We start from the raw sequence: 14,564 nt of genomic DNA on the forward strand, positions 1-14,564 counted from the left end.
TTATTAGCAGCGTGAAAACAGACTAATACAATTATAAATCTTCCTTCTAGCTACTTGGAAATAGACAATAAATTATTATTAACTATAATCTCCCCACTCTACTACTGATTCTCAGAATTTATTCCTTCTGACCGCATTTTTGTACCCTTTAACTAACCTCTTTTCATCCCTGTTCGCCACCTTCCCTTCCCGGCCTCTGGTAATGATGAATCTGCTCTCTGCCTCCATGAGATCCACCCTTTTAGTTCCCACATAGGAGTGAGAACATGTGATATTTGTATTTCTGTGCCTGGCTTATTTCATTTAACATAGCAGCCTCCGGTTCCATCCATGCTCTCTCCTCAGTTTGGAAGCCTTCTCATCTCAACCTGGAGGGTTTCAATTTGAAAGATGTAAGAAAATGAGATGCTTGCCTCTGCCCAAAATGCAAGAAGTCTTTGCTAAACTCACTAAATCAGAACAGCTTGTGGCTTGAGGGAGGATGAGGTGCGAGGATTTGGGAGAAAAGCCAAACGTCATAACAAACGTGAGCCCAAGCTCCTCATGAAGATTCTTCTGGTGAATGGGCTGGCTGGGCACAGATGTCAGCATAGGTGCATTCTTGGCTGCACCTGTGCTTTTGAGGTATGGGACTGGCAGGACTTGTTTTCTGGTCACAACCCTGATGACCAAAACAAGACCTGGCACAGATAGGATGAAGGGAAGAAACTGGCTGAAGGCAGCCAATAGCTACTAAAGCAATCCCTAGCTGCCCTCATTGCTCATCAGCATAAGACACTCCCGCCAGCACCATGACAGTTTACAAATGCCATGGCAACAGCCCAGAAGTTACTGCTCCTTTCTATGGCAAAGACCTGGAAGTTATCGCCCCTTTCCTAGAGAGTTCTGAATAACTTGCCCTTCAATTTGCATTTACTCACCCCTTAAGTTGCATATAATTGAACATGGGTATAAGTGGATATAAAGAGAGTTACCAAAAGCCCACCGAGTCCAGCTCTGTGTGTGCTGTCTAGGAGTTAGCCCTGCTCCTCAGGGAGCAGGTCCAGTTCAATAAAAGGCTGTTCAAGACTGTGACTTTCCTTACATCCTCTCACAAAGAAAGAATGAAGCCCTTTTTCCTGCAAAGCAATGTCACCTGTCACCTGAAAAGGCAATGTAAGGTTGCTTGAATTCTCTTCTGCATGAAGCCAAGAATGCTCACGGGCTAAGCCCCAATTTTGGGGTTCACCTGCCCTGCATCACTTTTGCATCTCAAACCAAGTCATCAAGGTGGCATTTCCAGAGACCCCAGAGAAAGGCATCAAAAACCACTTCTTGTTCATTTTGTTCAAAGGTATCACAAGTTTTTACATTTCTAGAATATCTGCTGCTTCCTGGGCTACTTGCTTTACACCATGAGGGATAATTTGTTGTGATCTCATTTGCTGGTTAGTTGGACTGGTTTCATTCTAAATAGACAAGGACTTGTGTACCAGCCAAGCCTAGCATTTGGCCTGAGATGTTTCATTCGTTAAAGCATTATAAGTAGCATCCTGTGTCAGGTGATACAAGGGCTGGGAAGAAAATTCAAAGACAAGGAAACATTCCTCCTCCTCTTGAGGAGCTTACCCTCTGGTATCAACTACAGATATATTTTTGGGAATATTCCTCCACTTCCCTCCGCAAAACAACTTCTTAACACAACCTCACAAGTTTTTGTTTTTTCATTGCATATTGCAGAATTCCAATATTTTACTCACTCAGCAGATCTGAATCCAAAAGTTTACTTGCATGGTTCATACTGTATCTAAGCTTTGAAGTAAAGCCAGTACATTTGACCCCTTGGTCTACGTTCACCTCTTTTGCTGTCTTTGCTCACCACTCAGGAGAGCGACCAGGAGGCTGTTGTGTTTATTCAAACCTGTAACATCACACTTAGGGAAAAGTAGATTCCTGATAGAGATTTTGCCTTTTGGGATGGCAAAAGACATTGTTATAGGGCAAAGAGGGCCTAATTCTTACTTTATGAGGGGATATAAGGGAAGTCACAAAACTATTATTAAACACAATCCAGGTCTACATTCATAGATATAAGAATTGATTATATGACCAAATCTTACAATTTTGAATGGAAATATACTTCCCTAACATTTTAAAACAGTGCTGCCCCATAGAACTTTCTTCAATAAGAGAAATGCTCTTAATCTGCACAGACCAATGCAGTAGCCGTGAGCTGTGACTCTTAAATACTTAAGATGTGATTGGTGAGACTGGGGAAATGAATTTTAAATTTTAGTCAAATTGAAATACTTTGAATAGCAATACATGACTATTACTACTGTACTGGACAGTATAATTCAATAATCATAAGATGTTTTCTTTATTGGATTCTGAAATAGCATGCTATACAATGTAAACATCTTGAAAAAGTTTAATACACGGTATTTAAAACCTTTGTATAGTAGTTATAGTATAGTTATCCATAATATAAGAGTTATAGTTTAGCCATCTGTAGTACAGTGATCAAAATATAAAATCTACAGAGGCTGTTATGGTAATCTTTAGTTCAGCAGTCTAGTGTAGTGACATACATGGGGTAAAAGCTCAAGATTCTCCCCCTTACTATCTATGTGCCTTGGGAAGGCCATATAGTATCTATGTCTCAGTTTGTTCATCTGTAAAATGCAGCTGACAATAATAATACATGTCCCATGGGATTGCTGTAAGAATTAAATGAGTCATTCATATACAAGCATGTATCATGGTACTTAGCTGCATGGCAATCACTCAATAGTAACCTGACTATTTGCAGACAAACAGCCCTCTTTGGAAAGATTGGCAGGCTGTTCCCTAAGTGTAAAGAGCCATTTAGATGTAGTCTGTTCTCAGTCAACCAAAACATCAACACAATAAAAAAGTAGGCTATTGAGACAGCATACAGAGTTATTGCTGGCTTACGCCAAGTAGAATAAACACCATAAATTACTTGTGAGCTACCTATAGAATCAGTGAATTTTCAGGCACAAAAAGAGACTTTAGTCCAATCTCTTCATTTCACAAATGAGGAACTTGAGCCCCATGAAAGTTAAGTGCTTTGAACAAAACCAGGCAGGAATGGAACTGAGCTCCTGCATCCTGACCCAGTATCTACCAAAGATAGAGAAAATAGACTGTCTGATGTTAGTCAGGGTCATTCCTCCTAGAACTTGAATTTAATGGATGTCTGTGGTTTTTTGCACATCACTTTGCTAATAGGCAGTTTTCACATACGAAATTCAAAAACAGGCTCACCCCTGTGTTTACTCATACACTTTTGCCAATATTTACCCAAACTGCAAGAGCATCTACACTGCATCTCCAGCCCCACTCAAGCCTTCAGATGACTTCGGCCCCAACTGTTCTGGTTCAAAATTTTGCCCATTTAGTGATAATGTCTAAGAGTAGATGGAAAATGTGTGTAGTGAACAGAGTCATAACAAAAACAATTTAAACCCTAATTAATTACTTTCTTCTCATACTACTAAGGTTGGTGAAGTAGTTTAAGGAGCATATTTACTAGATTAAAGAAATTGGTGCAATACTGTGGCAAATAGAGTCAGGCTTTGCTAGTGGGGATAGAAGATTATTGATTTTAGGGGGTTGAATAATGTCTTCCCCAAATTCATATTAACTTAGAATCTCATAATATGACCTTGTTTGGAATAACGGTCTTTGCAGAATGAATTAAGGTAAGGTTTGAGATGAGATTGTACTGGGATTAGGGTGGGCTCTAAATCCAATGTCCTTATAAGAAATAGAAGACACAGTGACACAGAGACACAGAAGGGAAGGTGATGGGAGATGGAGGGAGAGTAGAGTGATGGTCTACAAGCCACTGAATGCCCAGGATTACTGGCAACCACCAGAAGCTAGGAGGGGCCAGGCCTGGTGGTTTATACCTCTAAGCCCAGTGCTTCGGGAGACCAAGGAAGGAGGATCACTTGAAGCCAGGAGTTTGAGACCAGCCTAGGCAATAGAGCAAGATATAATCTCTACAAAAATAATTAAAAACTGAGCATGGCATGGTGCCAGGTACCTGTAGTCCCAGCAACTCAGGAGTCTGAGGTGGGAGGGTTGTTTGAGCCCAGGAGTTCAAGACTGCAGTGAGCTATGACTGCACCACTTCACTCCAGCTTGGGTGACATAGTGAGACCCTGTCTTTACAAAAAATAAAAATAAAAATAAAAAAAATAAAAAAAGAAAATAATAATAAAAAACAAAACTCCACAAAAACCAAAAATAACTTGAAGGGAGGCATGGGGTAGTTTATTCCTCAGAGCCTCCAGGAAGAACCAACCCTGCTGACACACTGGTTTCAGGCTTCTGGTTTTGGACTTTGAGAGAATAAATTTCTGTTGTTTTAAGCCACTTAGTTTGTGGTCCTTTGTTGCGTCATCCCTAAGAAATGAATCTATTGATCACAATAATATAGCTTACTCCCAGCTTTCATCTGACTAGAGAAAAACAGGATTTACAGCTTAGGCTTTCAGACAAATTGCATCTAAAAGTAGGAAATTCAAGGGCTAATGATCTGTGGTATTAGATGGCCACCAGGGATTCTTCCCTCCTGGTATTCACACCCTTGTATGGGTGCCTCACCTACTGAATGAATACGACTGATATGTGCAAATGATAGGACATTGTGGAAATAAAAGAAAGTGACCATCCTACCTACAGCAGCAGCCCTGCTCCCTACTCTTTATCCTACTACCCTGATCTCACTACCCAATTCTACTTTCTTCCTGGCACTGATCCATCTGTTTGCCTGCTCAGTTTCTGACTCCCTCCACTGAGATTAACAGCCCTGTGAAGGCAGGTGCTATGTCTGTTGTGTTCACAGCTATTTCTCCTATAACTAGACCCTGAAGCAGCCCTTGGCACACAGTAGGTCCTTCCTACATATTTGTTGAGTGAATGAATACATAATGGTTTGATTTAAAAATAAAGTCAAATAAATTGGGCACTGTGCCTCTCCTTAGGTCAGTGGTTCAAAATGGGATGATGTCCCCCGAGGACATTGGCAATATCTGGAGACAATTTTGGTTGTCACACCTGGGGTAAGGGTACTACCAGCACCTACTAGGTAGAGGCAGGGATGCTGCTAAGTATCCTATAATGCCCAGGGTGGCTCCCAACAACACAGCATGATCTGTTTCAAAATGTTAATAGTGCAGAGATTGAGAAACTCTGCCTTAGAAGAAAGGAAAGGAAGGAAGGAAAGAAAGAAAATGAAGTAAGAAAAGAAGGAGGGAAGGAAGATAGAAAGAAAGAAAAAGAAGGAAGGAAAGGGAAAGAAAGAAAAAGAGAAAGAAAGAAAAGAGGCACAGAAAGAAAGAAATGAAAAAAGAAAGACAGGAAGGAGAAAGGAAGGAAGGTAAGAAAGGGAGAGAAGGAAAGGGAAGGGAAATGAAGGGAAGGGAAGGGAAAGGAAGAAAGGAAGATGGCTTCACAAATGACCTTTAAAACAAAACTTTAATTTTCCTCGTTTTTATTTTAAAAACAAAAATAAGATTGACAAGACTATGGAAGCATATTAAATCATAGAAAACATAAAAATCTAGACATAAAAATTCTATATTTATAACTAGACTCAAAGGGATTTGACCCTTTGATTTTTCATGGCACAATAAACCAAATGAGTTTGTTTAGTAGTTAAAATGTGAGCAAGAATGCATAGACGTGGTAAGAGTTAATTTAGGATTTAAAAAAAAAATCCCCCTAAAACAATAAGGTTGTAACACAGTAGTATCATTTAAATAGCACCTTCCAAAATGAAACTCTCATTTTCTTAGCATAAAAGAGATTTTAAACTTCTAAAATGCACACGGTCAGCCAGGAGCAATGGCTCATGCCTGGGAGCACTTCGGGAGACTGAAGCACGTGGATCACTTGAGGCCAGGAGTTTGAGACCAGCCTGGTCAATGTGGCGAAACCCTATGTCTATTAAAAATACAAAAATTAGCCGGGCATGGTGGCCTACGCCTGTAGTCCCAGCTACTTGGGAGGCTCAGGCAGGGGAAATGCTTGAACCCAGGAGGTGGAGGTTACAGTTAGCTAAGATTGCACCACTGCACTCCAGCCTGGGTGACACAGCGAGACTCCATCTCAGGAAAAAAAAAAAAATGTGCACAAATCAATGGAATGATCCCTGGCTGTTGTGGGATGCAGAGCCGATCACGTGAGTGGTGCGTAATCTATAAATCACACTCACGTACTTGGAGCTTGGCTGAGGTGCTATCCTGGTTGGAGCCCATGCTAAGAGGAACCTTCTAGAACAATCTCCCTTTTCCCTTCTAAATTGATTTCTATTTTAACTTCTCTGGACATATATGTCTTGAATAATTATGTTCTGATACTCATCATGCTGCCACTGACTAATAGTTACTGTGCCCAACACTGGGTATGTAACAGTGGACTAAGTACATTTTCTGAATCTACTCTTCAAGGTCTTAGGGAATTAGGATATTTAAACTGTCTTCACCTGCTGGGAAAAATGGCCAGTTCATCTTGCTCAACTCCTCCACATAAATTTTAATTGAAATATTTTTTAAAATGGAAACTTTTACATTGAAAAATGTAAAAAAAAATTTTTTAAGTTTAAAATTCTTTTAATTTTTCTTTCTTTTCTTTTCTTTCTCTCTCTCTCTCTCTCTCTCTCTCTCTCTCTCTTATTTTTTCTTTTTGTTTGGCAGCATCTCACTCTGTCACCCAGGTTGGAGTACAGTGGTACAGTCTTGGCTCACTGCAACCTCTGTCTCCTGGGTTCAAGGGATTCTCATGCCTCAGCCTCCCAAGTAGCTGGGACCACTGGTATTCACCACCATGACCGGCTAATTTTTGTAGTTTTAGTAGAGATGGGTTTTTACCATGTGGGCCAGGCTGGTCTCAAACTCCTGGCCTCAAATAATCCATCTGCCTCGGACTCTCCAAGTGTTAAATTAGAAATCTCTACGAAAAGACTTCCTACTGAGCTTTTGCGAAGCAGCTCCCAGTGAGCAGTGTGTATGTGCTTCTGTGGTTATTTATTACCTGGAGGAAGGTGTGGGCCCATAATCGTGACCTGACTTTCAGGACTGCGCTTTCTCCTCCTTCGAGTCGTCCCACTGCACAGGAGATTTGTAAACACTCGATATTTGTACAATTCTGCAAACAACAGCAGTGGGAACACGTCAGAGTCTTTAAATCATGGTAGAGACAATGAAGTTAGCTTATTGACATTTTATTCCCTCAGAAGTCATCGCCTTATCATAAATTATTAATTTAAATAGAGAACAATATATTGCAACAACCAAGAAAACACAGTTTAGGGGCGAGGATGAATCAACTTTAGCGGTAATGTAGAGGTAAAATGGAACACAAAATACAACATAAAATTTAAGCTCTTTTCGAACTACTTTAAGACAATCTTTCTGCAGCAGCAATCGAATTGTTCTGTTTCATTTTCTCCGAACTGGGGGAGGCATTGCTCATAGAGATTCACAATACCCAATGCTGGGCTCAGCAAGTCTGGAAGGGATTGCAGAGGAAGACCCCTGAGCCCATATTATCTCAAAGACCTGCAGTTACTGACCCATTGGCATACATTTGTTCCATAAAGTTCTTCTGTCTAAATTATTTTTCTGGTTATAAAGGAGGTTTTTCTACGACTTTCATTCATTAGGCTATTTTTTAATCGGTTTCTAGAATTGCCCAGCATATAATGAATAACCTTTAATATATGAAATGCATGTTCCTGAAAAGGATTCATTATAATGACATTCTATCTATCAAATCAAATTTTCTTTCTTCTTTTCTTTTTCTTTCTTTCTTTCTTTCTTTTTTTCTTTTGAGACAGAGTTTTGCTCTTGTTGCCCAGGCTGGAGTGAAATGGTATGATCTCGGCTCACTGCAACCTCTGCCTTCCGGGTTCAAGCAATTCTCCTGCCTCAGTCTCCTGAGTAGCTGGAGTTATAGGCATCTGCCATCATGCCTGGCTAAGTTTTGTATTTTTAGTAGAAATGGGGTTTCACCATGTTAGCCAGGCTGGTCTCAAATTCCTGATCTCAGGTGATCCACCTGCCTCAGCCTCCCAAAATGTTGGGATTACAGGCGTGAGTCACCATGCCCAGCCTCAAATCAGATTTTCTAATCAGATTCCAGCATGGAAATAAATGAACACATCGTAATCCATTTTCTGTGTGCCATGCACAGAATGATACTTCTCTAACTGTACACCCTCATGGGTCTAAATTTATCTTGTGGCCCATGCGTATTCATTTTTCATATCTCAAGCACTCAACATTGGCCTGTTAGTACTCAATAAAAATCAAAGTACTGGATATTATGTGAAGTAGCTGACTGAGACATTTCACTTTAATGAAATGGATATAACACAGAATAATGCAAGGAGCATATTACTATGAGAACCCTTTTTGAGAATCTTTTTCAAGATCCTCAGAATTCTCTGCAAAGGGGTTAGTAATATATTCTCCGATAAATTGCAGTGAGGTTCATTTCCTACAGGACACTCCCAAAGACAGGTGGGTGGACTGTCCTTGGGCTACTAGAGTTGGGTGCTGAGGTGCTGATGTTGTTTGGCTGTGTCCCCACCCAAATCTCACCTTTAATTGTAGCTCCCATAACTCCCATGTGTTGTGGGAGGGACCTGGTGGGGGATAATTGGATCATGGGGACGGTTTCCCACATACTGTTCTCACGGTAGTGAATAAGTCTCACGAGATCTGATTGTTTTACAAGGGGTTCCTTCTTTCACTTGGTTCTCATTCTCTGCTTGCCTGCCACCATGTAAGAAGTGCCTTCTGCCTTCCACCATGATTGTGAGGACTCCCCAACCTTGTGGAACTGTGAGCCCATTAAGCCTCTTTTTCTTTATAAATGACCCAGTCTCGGGTATGTCTTTATCAGCAGCTTGAAAATGGACTAATACAGGTGCCCCCAGCAAGAACAGGAATTCTCAAAACTCTGTGGTTTGTGGCCCTTTCAAGGACTCTCATGTTGACCTGTGCTCCACGGCTGACATGCTGTGTACCACTAACCCCGCCCTTCAGAGGGAAGAGGGGTGTCAAGGTCAGGAGTTGTAGACTCCCTGCAGATGGGGATCCCAGTTAGCCAGCTCTGCTAGAGGATTCTGGAGAGGATGATGCTTGGAATGAGCCATGAAGGTGTGAACGGGAGGTCACCTAGCAGAATGGGAGACCTGGCCCATGATTCTGTTGTACTAGACTGGGGCATGCTTGAGAAAGGGAAGGGCAGGGTATATGAGGGTGAAATGGACAGATGGAAGTAGGATAGCAATGAGAGAAAGTCTATATGAAGAGTCTTCCTACGCATGCTAAGGAGTTTAGATTGTATTCAGAAGGTACTGGGGAGCCTGTCATGCTTTTATATCCAGGGGGTATTGATCAAGTCTGTATTTTAGAGGGATGGGTAATATGAGAGGAAAGAGAAGAGAGAGGGAAGAGTGGGGGGCAGGAGGGTGATAGGGGCCCAATGCAAGAGCCCCCGGTGAGTGAGGCTGAGGCCCTGAACTGAGGCAGTGGAAATGGAGAGAGGAAGATACATTTTGAAGAAGTTTAGAAAATAGAATAAAGACATGATGACTACACAGAGGTTGCATGGAGAATGCTCTTTGGAGAAGAACGGGGTGGACGGGTACTGGTAACACTGAGACTGGGGATTCTAGAGAGGAGATACATTTGAGAAGTCATGGAGACAACGGTTTTGGGTATGTGAGGATGGGGGTGGCTCTTAGACACCCAGATCAGGCCTTTAAGGCTTCAATGCAGTAAGGGAGGTCTGAGATGACAGAAGGCACTGAGGAAGGACTGGAAATATGATCATCCAAAAAAATTAAATGGATGGGAGAGAAGAGAAAGGGGCTGGGATGGAATCCTGGGGCACAGGGGCATTGAAAGGATGGGCAAAGAGAAATCTTAGAAGAGGCTTTCTAAGAAGGAGCCATCCAAATGGCAGAAAGAGAACCAGGAGGGGATGTTCTGGGGGGAATTCAAGAGATGTGATAGTTTCAGGAAGTGGCCAATAGTATCAAATGCTGGAGATGCATTAAGAAAGGCAAGGTGGCTGGAAGCTGGGCAATGAAAGAGAAGACAGGAAAGTTTGAAGAGGAGGAGATGGAGGTGATAGCTACAGAAGCAGCAGGGGCCCACGATGAGAAAGGGAAGGGTATTCTGGGGGTGGAGGAGAAATTCTTTTTCAGTGTTGTAGATACAAATTTTTCCTATGCAAATTGGAAATTATGATCCCAACACAGGATGTTGGCATTTTGCACTTTCAAATTCCTCATCAGAAATGTGATTCAGTAAGTTGTTTTTAACTAAACAAAAAACATAGGAAGTCTCATTTCGCTTTTGATTTTAGAATAAACTTTGCATAATCACTTTCTATCCAGAGTTGTTTTGACTCCAGGACATGGGGAGGCATAGGATTTGCAATTTTCGAACCAATAAGAGAAAGAGAGTAATATATGTGTTAACAAAACCAGATACGGAAATCAGGAACTGCCTTGGCCTTCATCTGAGAGTTTCTGTGATATTCGGGAGTTTAAAATTATCTTACATCAATACTATTTAAAGAGAAACAATAGAAGGAAAGAAATGGGCCCTGCAACACAAATACATACAATTTTCAAAAACAATTTAGTTATTGATCTCTACTGTCTCAGTGTACTCATGAGACATACCCTGAAGTGGAAATTTAAAAACATACTTGAACTTTGATTTTTCTTTTTTTCTTTTCCGCTCACTGCAAGCTCTGCCTCCTGGGTTCACACCATTCTCCTGGGTTCACACCATTCTCCTGGGTTCACACCATTCTCCTGCCTCAGCCTCCCAAGTAGCTGGGACTACAGGCGCCCGCCGCCATGCCTGGCTACTTTTTTTGTATTTTTAGTAGAGACGGGGTTTCACCGTGTTAGCCAGGATGGTCTTGATCTCCTGACCTGGTAATCTGCCCGCCTCAGCCTCCCAAAGTTCTGAGATTACAGGCGTGAGCCACCGTGCCCAGTCAAACTTTGATTTTTCAAATCATTAATACTGCATAGGTTTGGACATTGGTTTTTCAGAAGGATTCTCCCATTGGTAGTGCATATTAGAATTCTGTAGATGTCTCTTTTTTATTATACTTTAAGTTCTGGGATACATGTACAGAATGTGCAGGTTTGTTACATAGGTATACATATGCCATGGTGGTTTGTTGCACCCATCAACCCGTCATCTACATTAGGTATTTCTCCTAATGCTATCCCTCCCCTATCCCCTCACCCTCTGACAGGCCCTGGTGTGTGATGTTCCCCTCCCTGTGTCTATGTGTTCTCATTGTTCAGTTCCCACTTATGAGTGAGAACATGCGGTGTTCGGTTTTCTGTTTCCTGTGTTAGTTTGCTGAGAATGATATCAATTGTTTTCTGTTCTATTGTATACCATGGAAGCATTTTAAAAATGATAATATGAGGCCGGGCGCGGTGGCTCAAGCCTGTAATCCCAGCACTTTGGGAGGCCGAGACGGGTGGATCACGAGGTCAGGAGATCGAGACCATCCTGGCTAACACGGTGAAACCCCGTCTCTACTAAGAAATACAAAAAACTAGCCGGGCGAGGTGGCGGGCGCCTGTAGTCCCAGCTACTTGGGAGGCTGAGGCCGGAGAATGGCGTGAACCCGGGAGGCGGAGCTTGCAGCGAGCTGAGATCCGGCCACTGCACTCCAGCCTGGGCTACAGAGTGAGACTCCGTCTCAAAAAAAAAAAAAAAAAAAAAAAAAAAAAAAAAAAGATAATATACAAAACTTTATTAATTTATCCTAAAAGGAATAGTATATGGATTCTCTACTGTTATGTTTCTTAAACATTACAGTGTCATAAACATTCACTTGAGGCTGGATGCGGTGGCTCACACCTATAACCCCAGCACTTTGGGAGGCCGAGACGGGACATTCACTTGAGGTCAGGAGTTTGGGACCAGCCCGGCCAATGTGGTGAAACCCCATCTCTTCAAAAAAACACAAAAATTAGCCGGGCGTGGTGGTGGGCACCTGTACTCCCAGCTACTCAGGACAGAGGTGGGAGGATCACTTGAATCTGGGAGGCAGAGGTTGCAGTGAGTTGAGATCGTGTCACTGCACTCCAGCAGTGACAGAGTGAGACTCTATCTCAAGAAAAAAATAATTATTTGAATTACAATCTTTCAATTGCCATAGGTTTTTTTTTTTTTTTTTTGGTCATGTAACTTCAGGTACTTCTATCATCATAAATGCTTTGTTTGACTTAAGTTTAACTGATTATTTAAGTGAGATTTGCTCATTACATTTTTCTGTCCATTTCCATAGTTCAAACATTTTCTACTGTCAAGATGAAATAAATGAATGTCAAAGAGTGTTTAAGACACACCTTTTAAAGCCATTTTAACCATTTTAAAGTGTGCAGTTCAGTGGCATTAAGTACATTCACAACGTTGAACCACCATCACCTCCATCCAAATCCAAAGCTTTTTCATCATCCCAGACTAAAACTCCTGAAAACTTTTGCATTAATGAGACACAGAACTAGGATTTGTTTACATGACTTTTATCCTAATATCCTCTTTGAGGCTCTTTACTATGACTAAAAGAAGTTATCTGGCTGGGCATGGTGATTCACGCCTGTAATCCCAGCACTTTGGGAGGCCGAGGCAGGTGGATCAACTGAGGTCAGGAGTTCGAGACCAGCCTGGCCAACATGGTGAAACCCTGTCCCTACAAAAAATTAGCCAGGTGTGGTAGCGGGCACCTGTAATCCCAGCTACTCAGGAGGCTGAGGCAGGAGAATCACTTGAACCCAGGAGGTGGAGGCTGTAGTGAGCCGAGACAGCGCCACTGCACTCTGGCCTGGGCAATGAGAGTAAAACTCTGCCTCAAAAAAAAAAAAAATTATCCATGTGGTGGGTAACACATTTAGGATTTTCAGGAGTATGATTAATTTAATATGGCATTATCCTACTTTATCGGACTGAAATAAATGATTATCAGAGTTTTAAAATATTTTGTTACGCTTTTGTTTTATAAAAATAGTTAATTCAAGGTAAATACAGGAGTGCAGGAATGGAAAGGAAGTTAATTTAGGACTTCCCCAGCTCTCCACTTGCCACCTATTTGTTTTCCTTAAAAACTCATGAGACTTCTTTGTATCATCTGATAACTCTGACTGGGACCCCCTGATGAATTGCCCTGAGTTTGGAACTGAAGGAGAGGCAGAGCCTGTGGTGAGGAAGGCTGTTCATCTGGCTCCTTGTACCCTAAGTCAATGGATTACAAAAAATAATGCACTATTCTTTTGGGCTAGTGTCTCTCTGGCATGAAGCCATGGACTCATGGCTGCCTCGGGGCTGCCCAGATCCACCCCTTGCACCATCATTCCTGAGTCTTGTCTCCTGTATTGAAACCTCTGCGTCTGTCCTTCCCACCATGTGTGCACCCACACACTTGCACATATGCACACGCACACAGGTCCCACAGATGCCACTAAACTGGCTGAGAGAGTAGAAGACTATTTATCCCCAGCGCATTTTCCACTTTAGTTGAAGGGGCAACTGATTGTTAACATTCACTCATACTGTCATTACATTTTATCTTTTGCAAATCCTCCCTCCCTCCCTCCCTCCCTTTCTTTCTTTCTTTCTTTCTTTCTTTCTTTCTTTCTTTCTTTCTTTCTTTCTTTCTTTCTTTCTTTCTTTCTTTCTTTCTTTCTTTCAAAAAGAGGTTTAATTGACTCACACTTCCACAGGCTGTACAGAAAGCAGGACTGGGAGGCCTCAGGAAACTTACAAGCATGAGGAAAGGGTGAAGGAAAAGCAAAAACCTTCTTTGCATGGCAGACAGGGAGACAGAGAGCAAAGGGGGAATTGCAAATCCTTTCTTAAACTTTAATTTTCCAGTTATGTAAATCAAGCGTATGGGTTTCCATTCTACAGATGAGAAAATCGGGGATTCAATTTCTTGAGCACTGATTTCCTTTCTTCAGTGATAGCTACTTTGAATTATTTCAGTATCATAACTGGCTGGAGCAGTTCTAGTCCTCAAAGCATCCTTGAATGTTGTCATAAAAAATGGCTGCTTTTATTTATTTATGTCATAACATTGTATTTTGAATTCAGCAGGTTCGGTGGCTAATGAATTTGATCACTACCAACACTATCTTTTAAATGGCTTGCAATATATCATTGGCTTATAATTGGATTTAGGATTAAGAGCGTTTAGATTAAGAACATGTAGAAGGGCACACCATGGAGCATTTTAGACGGTGATTCCAAAAGCTATTAGTATTGTCTGTGATGAGTTCATTCACTGTGTCATTCACATGTTTGCTCAACAGATGAGCTGGTATTATGCTACATGTTGAGAAAACAATACTGAGAAACCAAAACATGCTACCTACCCTAATGGGCTGTCAGGACTGCGGACAGGGAGGGAAGGAGGATGCTCCCTCAGGCCAGTGCACTGTGGCAGCTGGACAAGTCTAGGAGCTATTCAAAGTTTCTGGGATGAAGCCACTCTGGAGA

General features: G+C 41.7%; 1 protein-coding gene across 1 annotated transcript in view; it reads right to left on the reverse strand.

Annotated features, from left to right (window-relative positions):
- Window positions 1–14,564, reverse strand: part of ITGA8 (integrin subunit alpha 8) — a 196,569-nt gene that overhangs the window by 23,691 nt on the left and 158,314 nt on the right. The window contains 1 exon segment of the mRNA XM_050803292.1: window positions 7,048–7,161. Coding sequence (XP_050659249.1) covers window positions 7,048–7,161 — 114 coding nt within the window.

Source organism: Macaca thibetana, chromosome 9 (genome assembly GCF_024542745.1).
Source record: "Macaca thibetana thibetana isolate TM-01 chromosome 9, ASM2454274v1, whole genome shotgun sequence".
NCBI classification, from domain to species: domain Eukaryota; kingdom Metazoa; phylum Chordata; class Mammalia; order Primates; family Cercopithecidae; genus Macaca; species Macaca thibetana.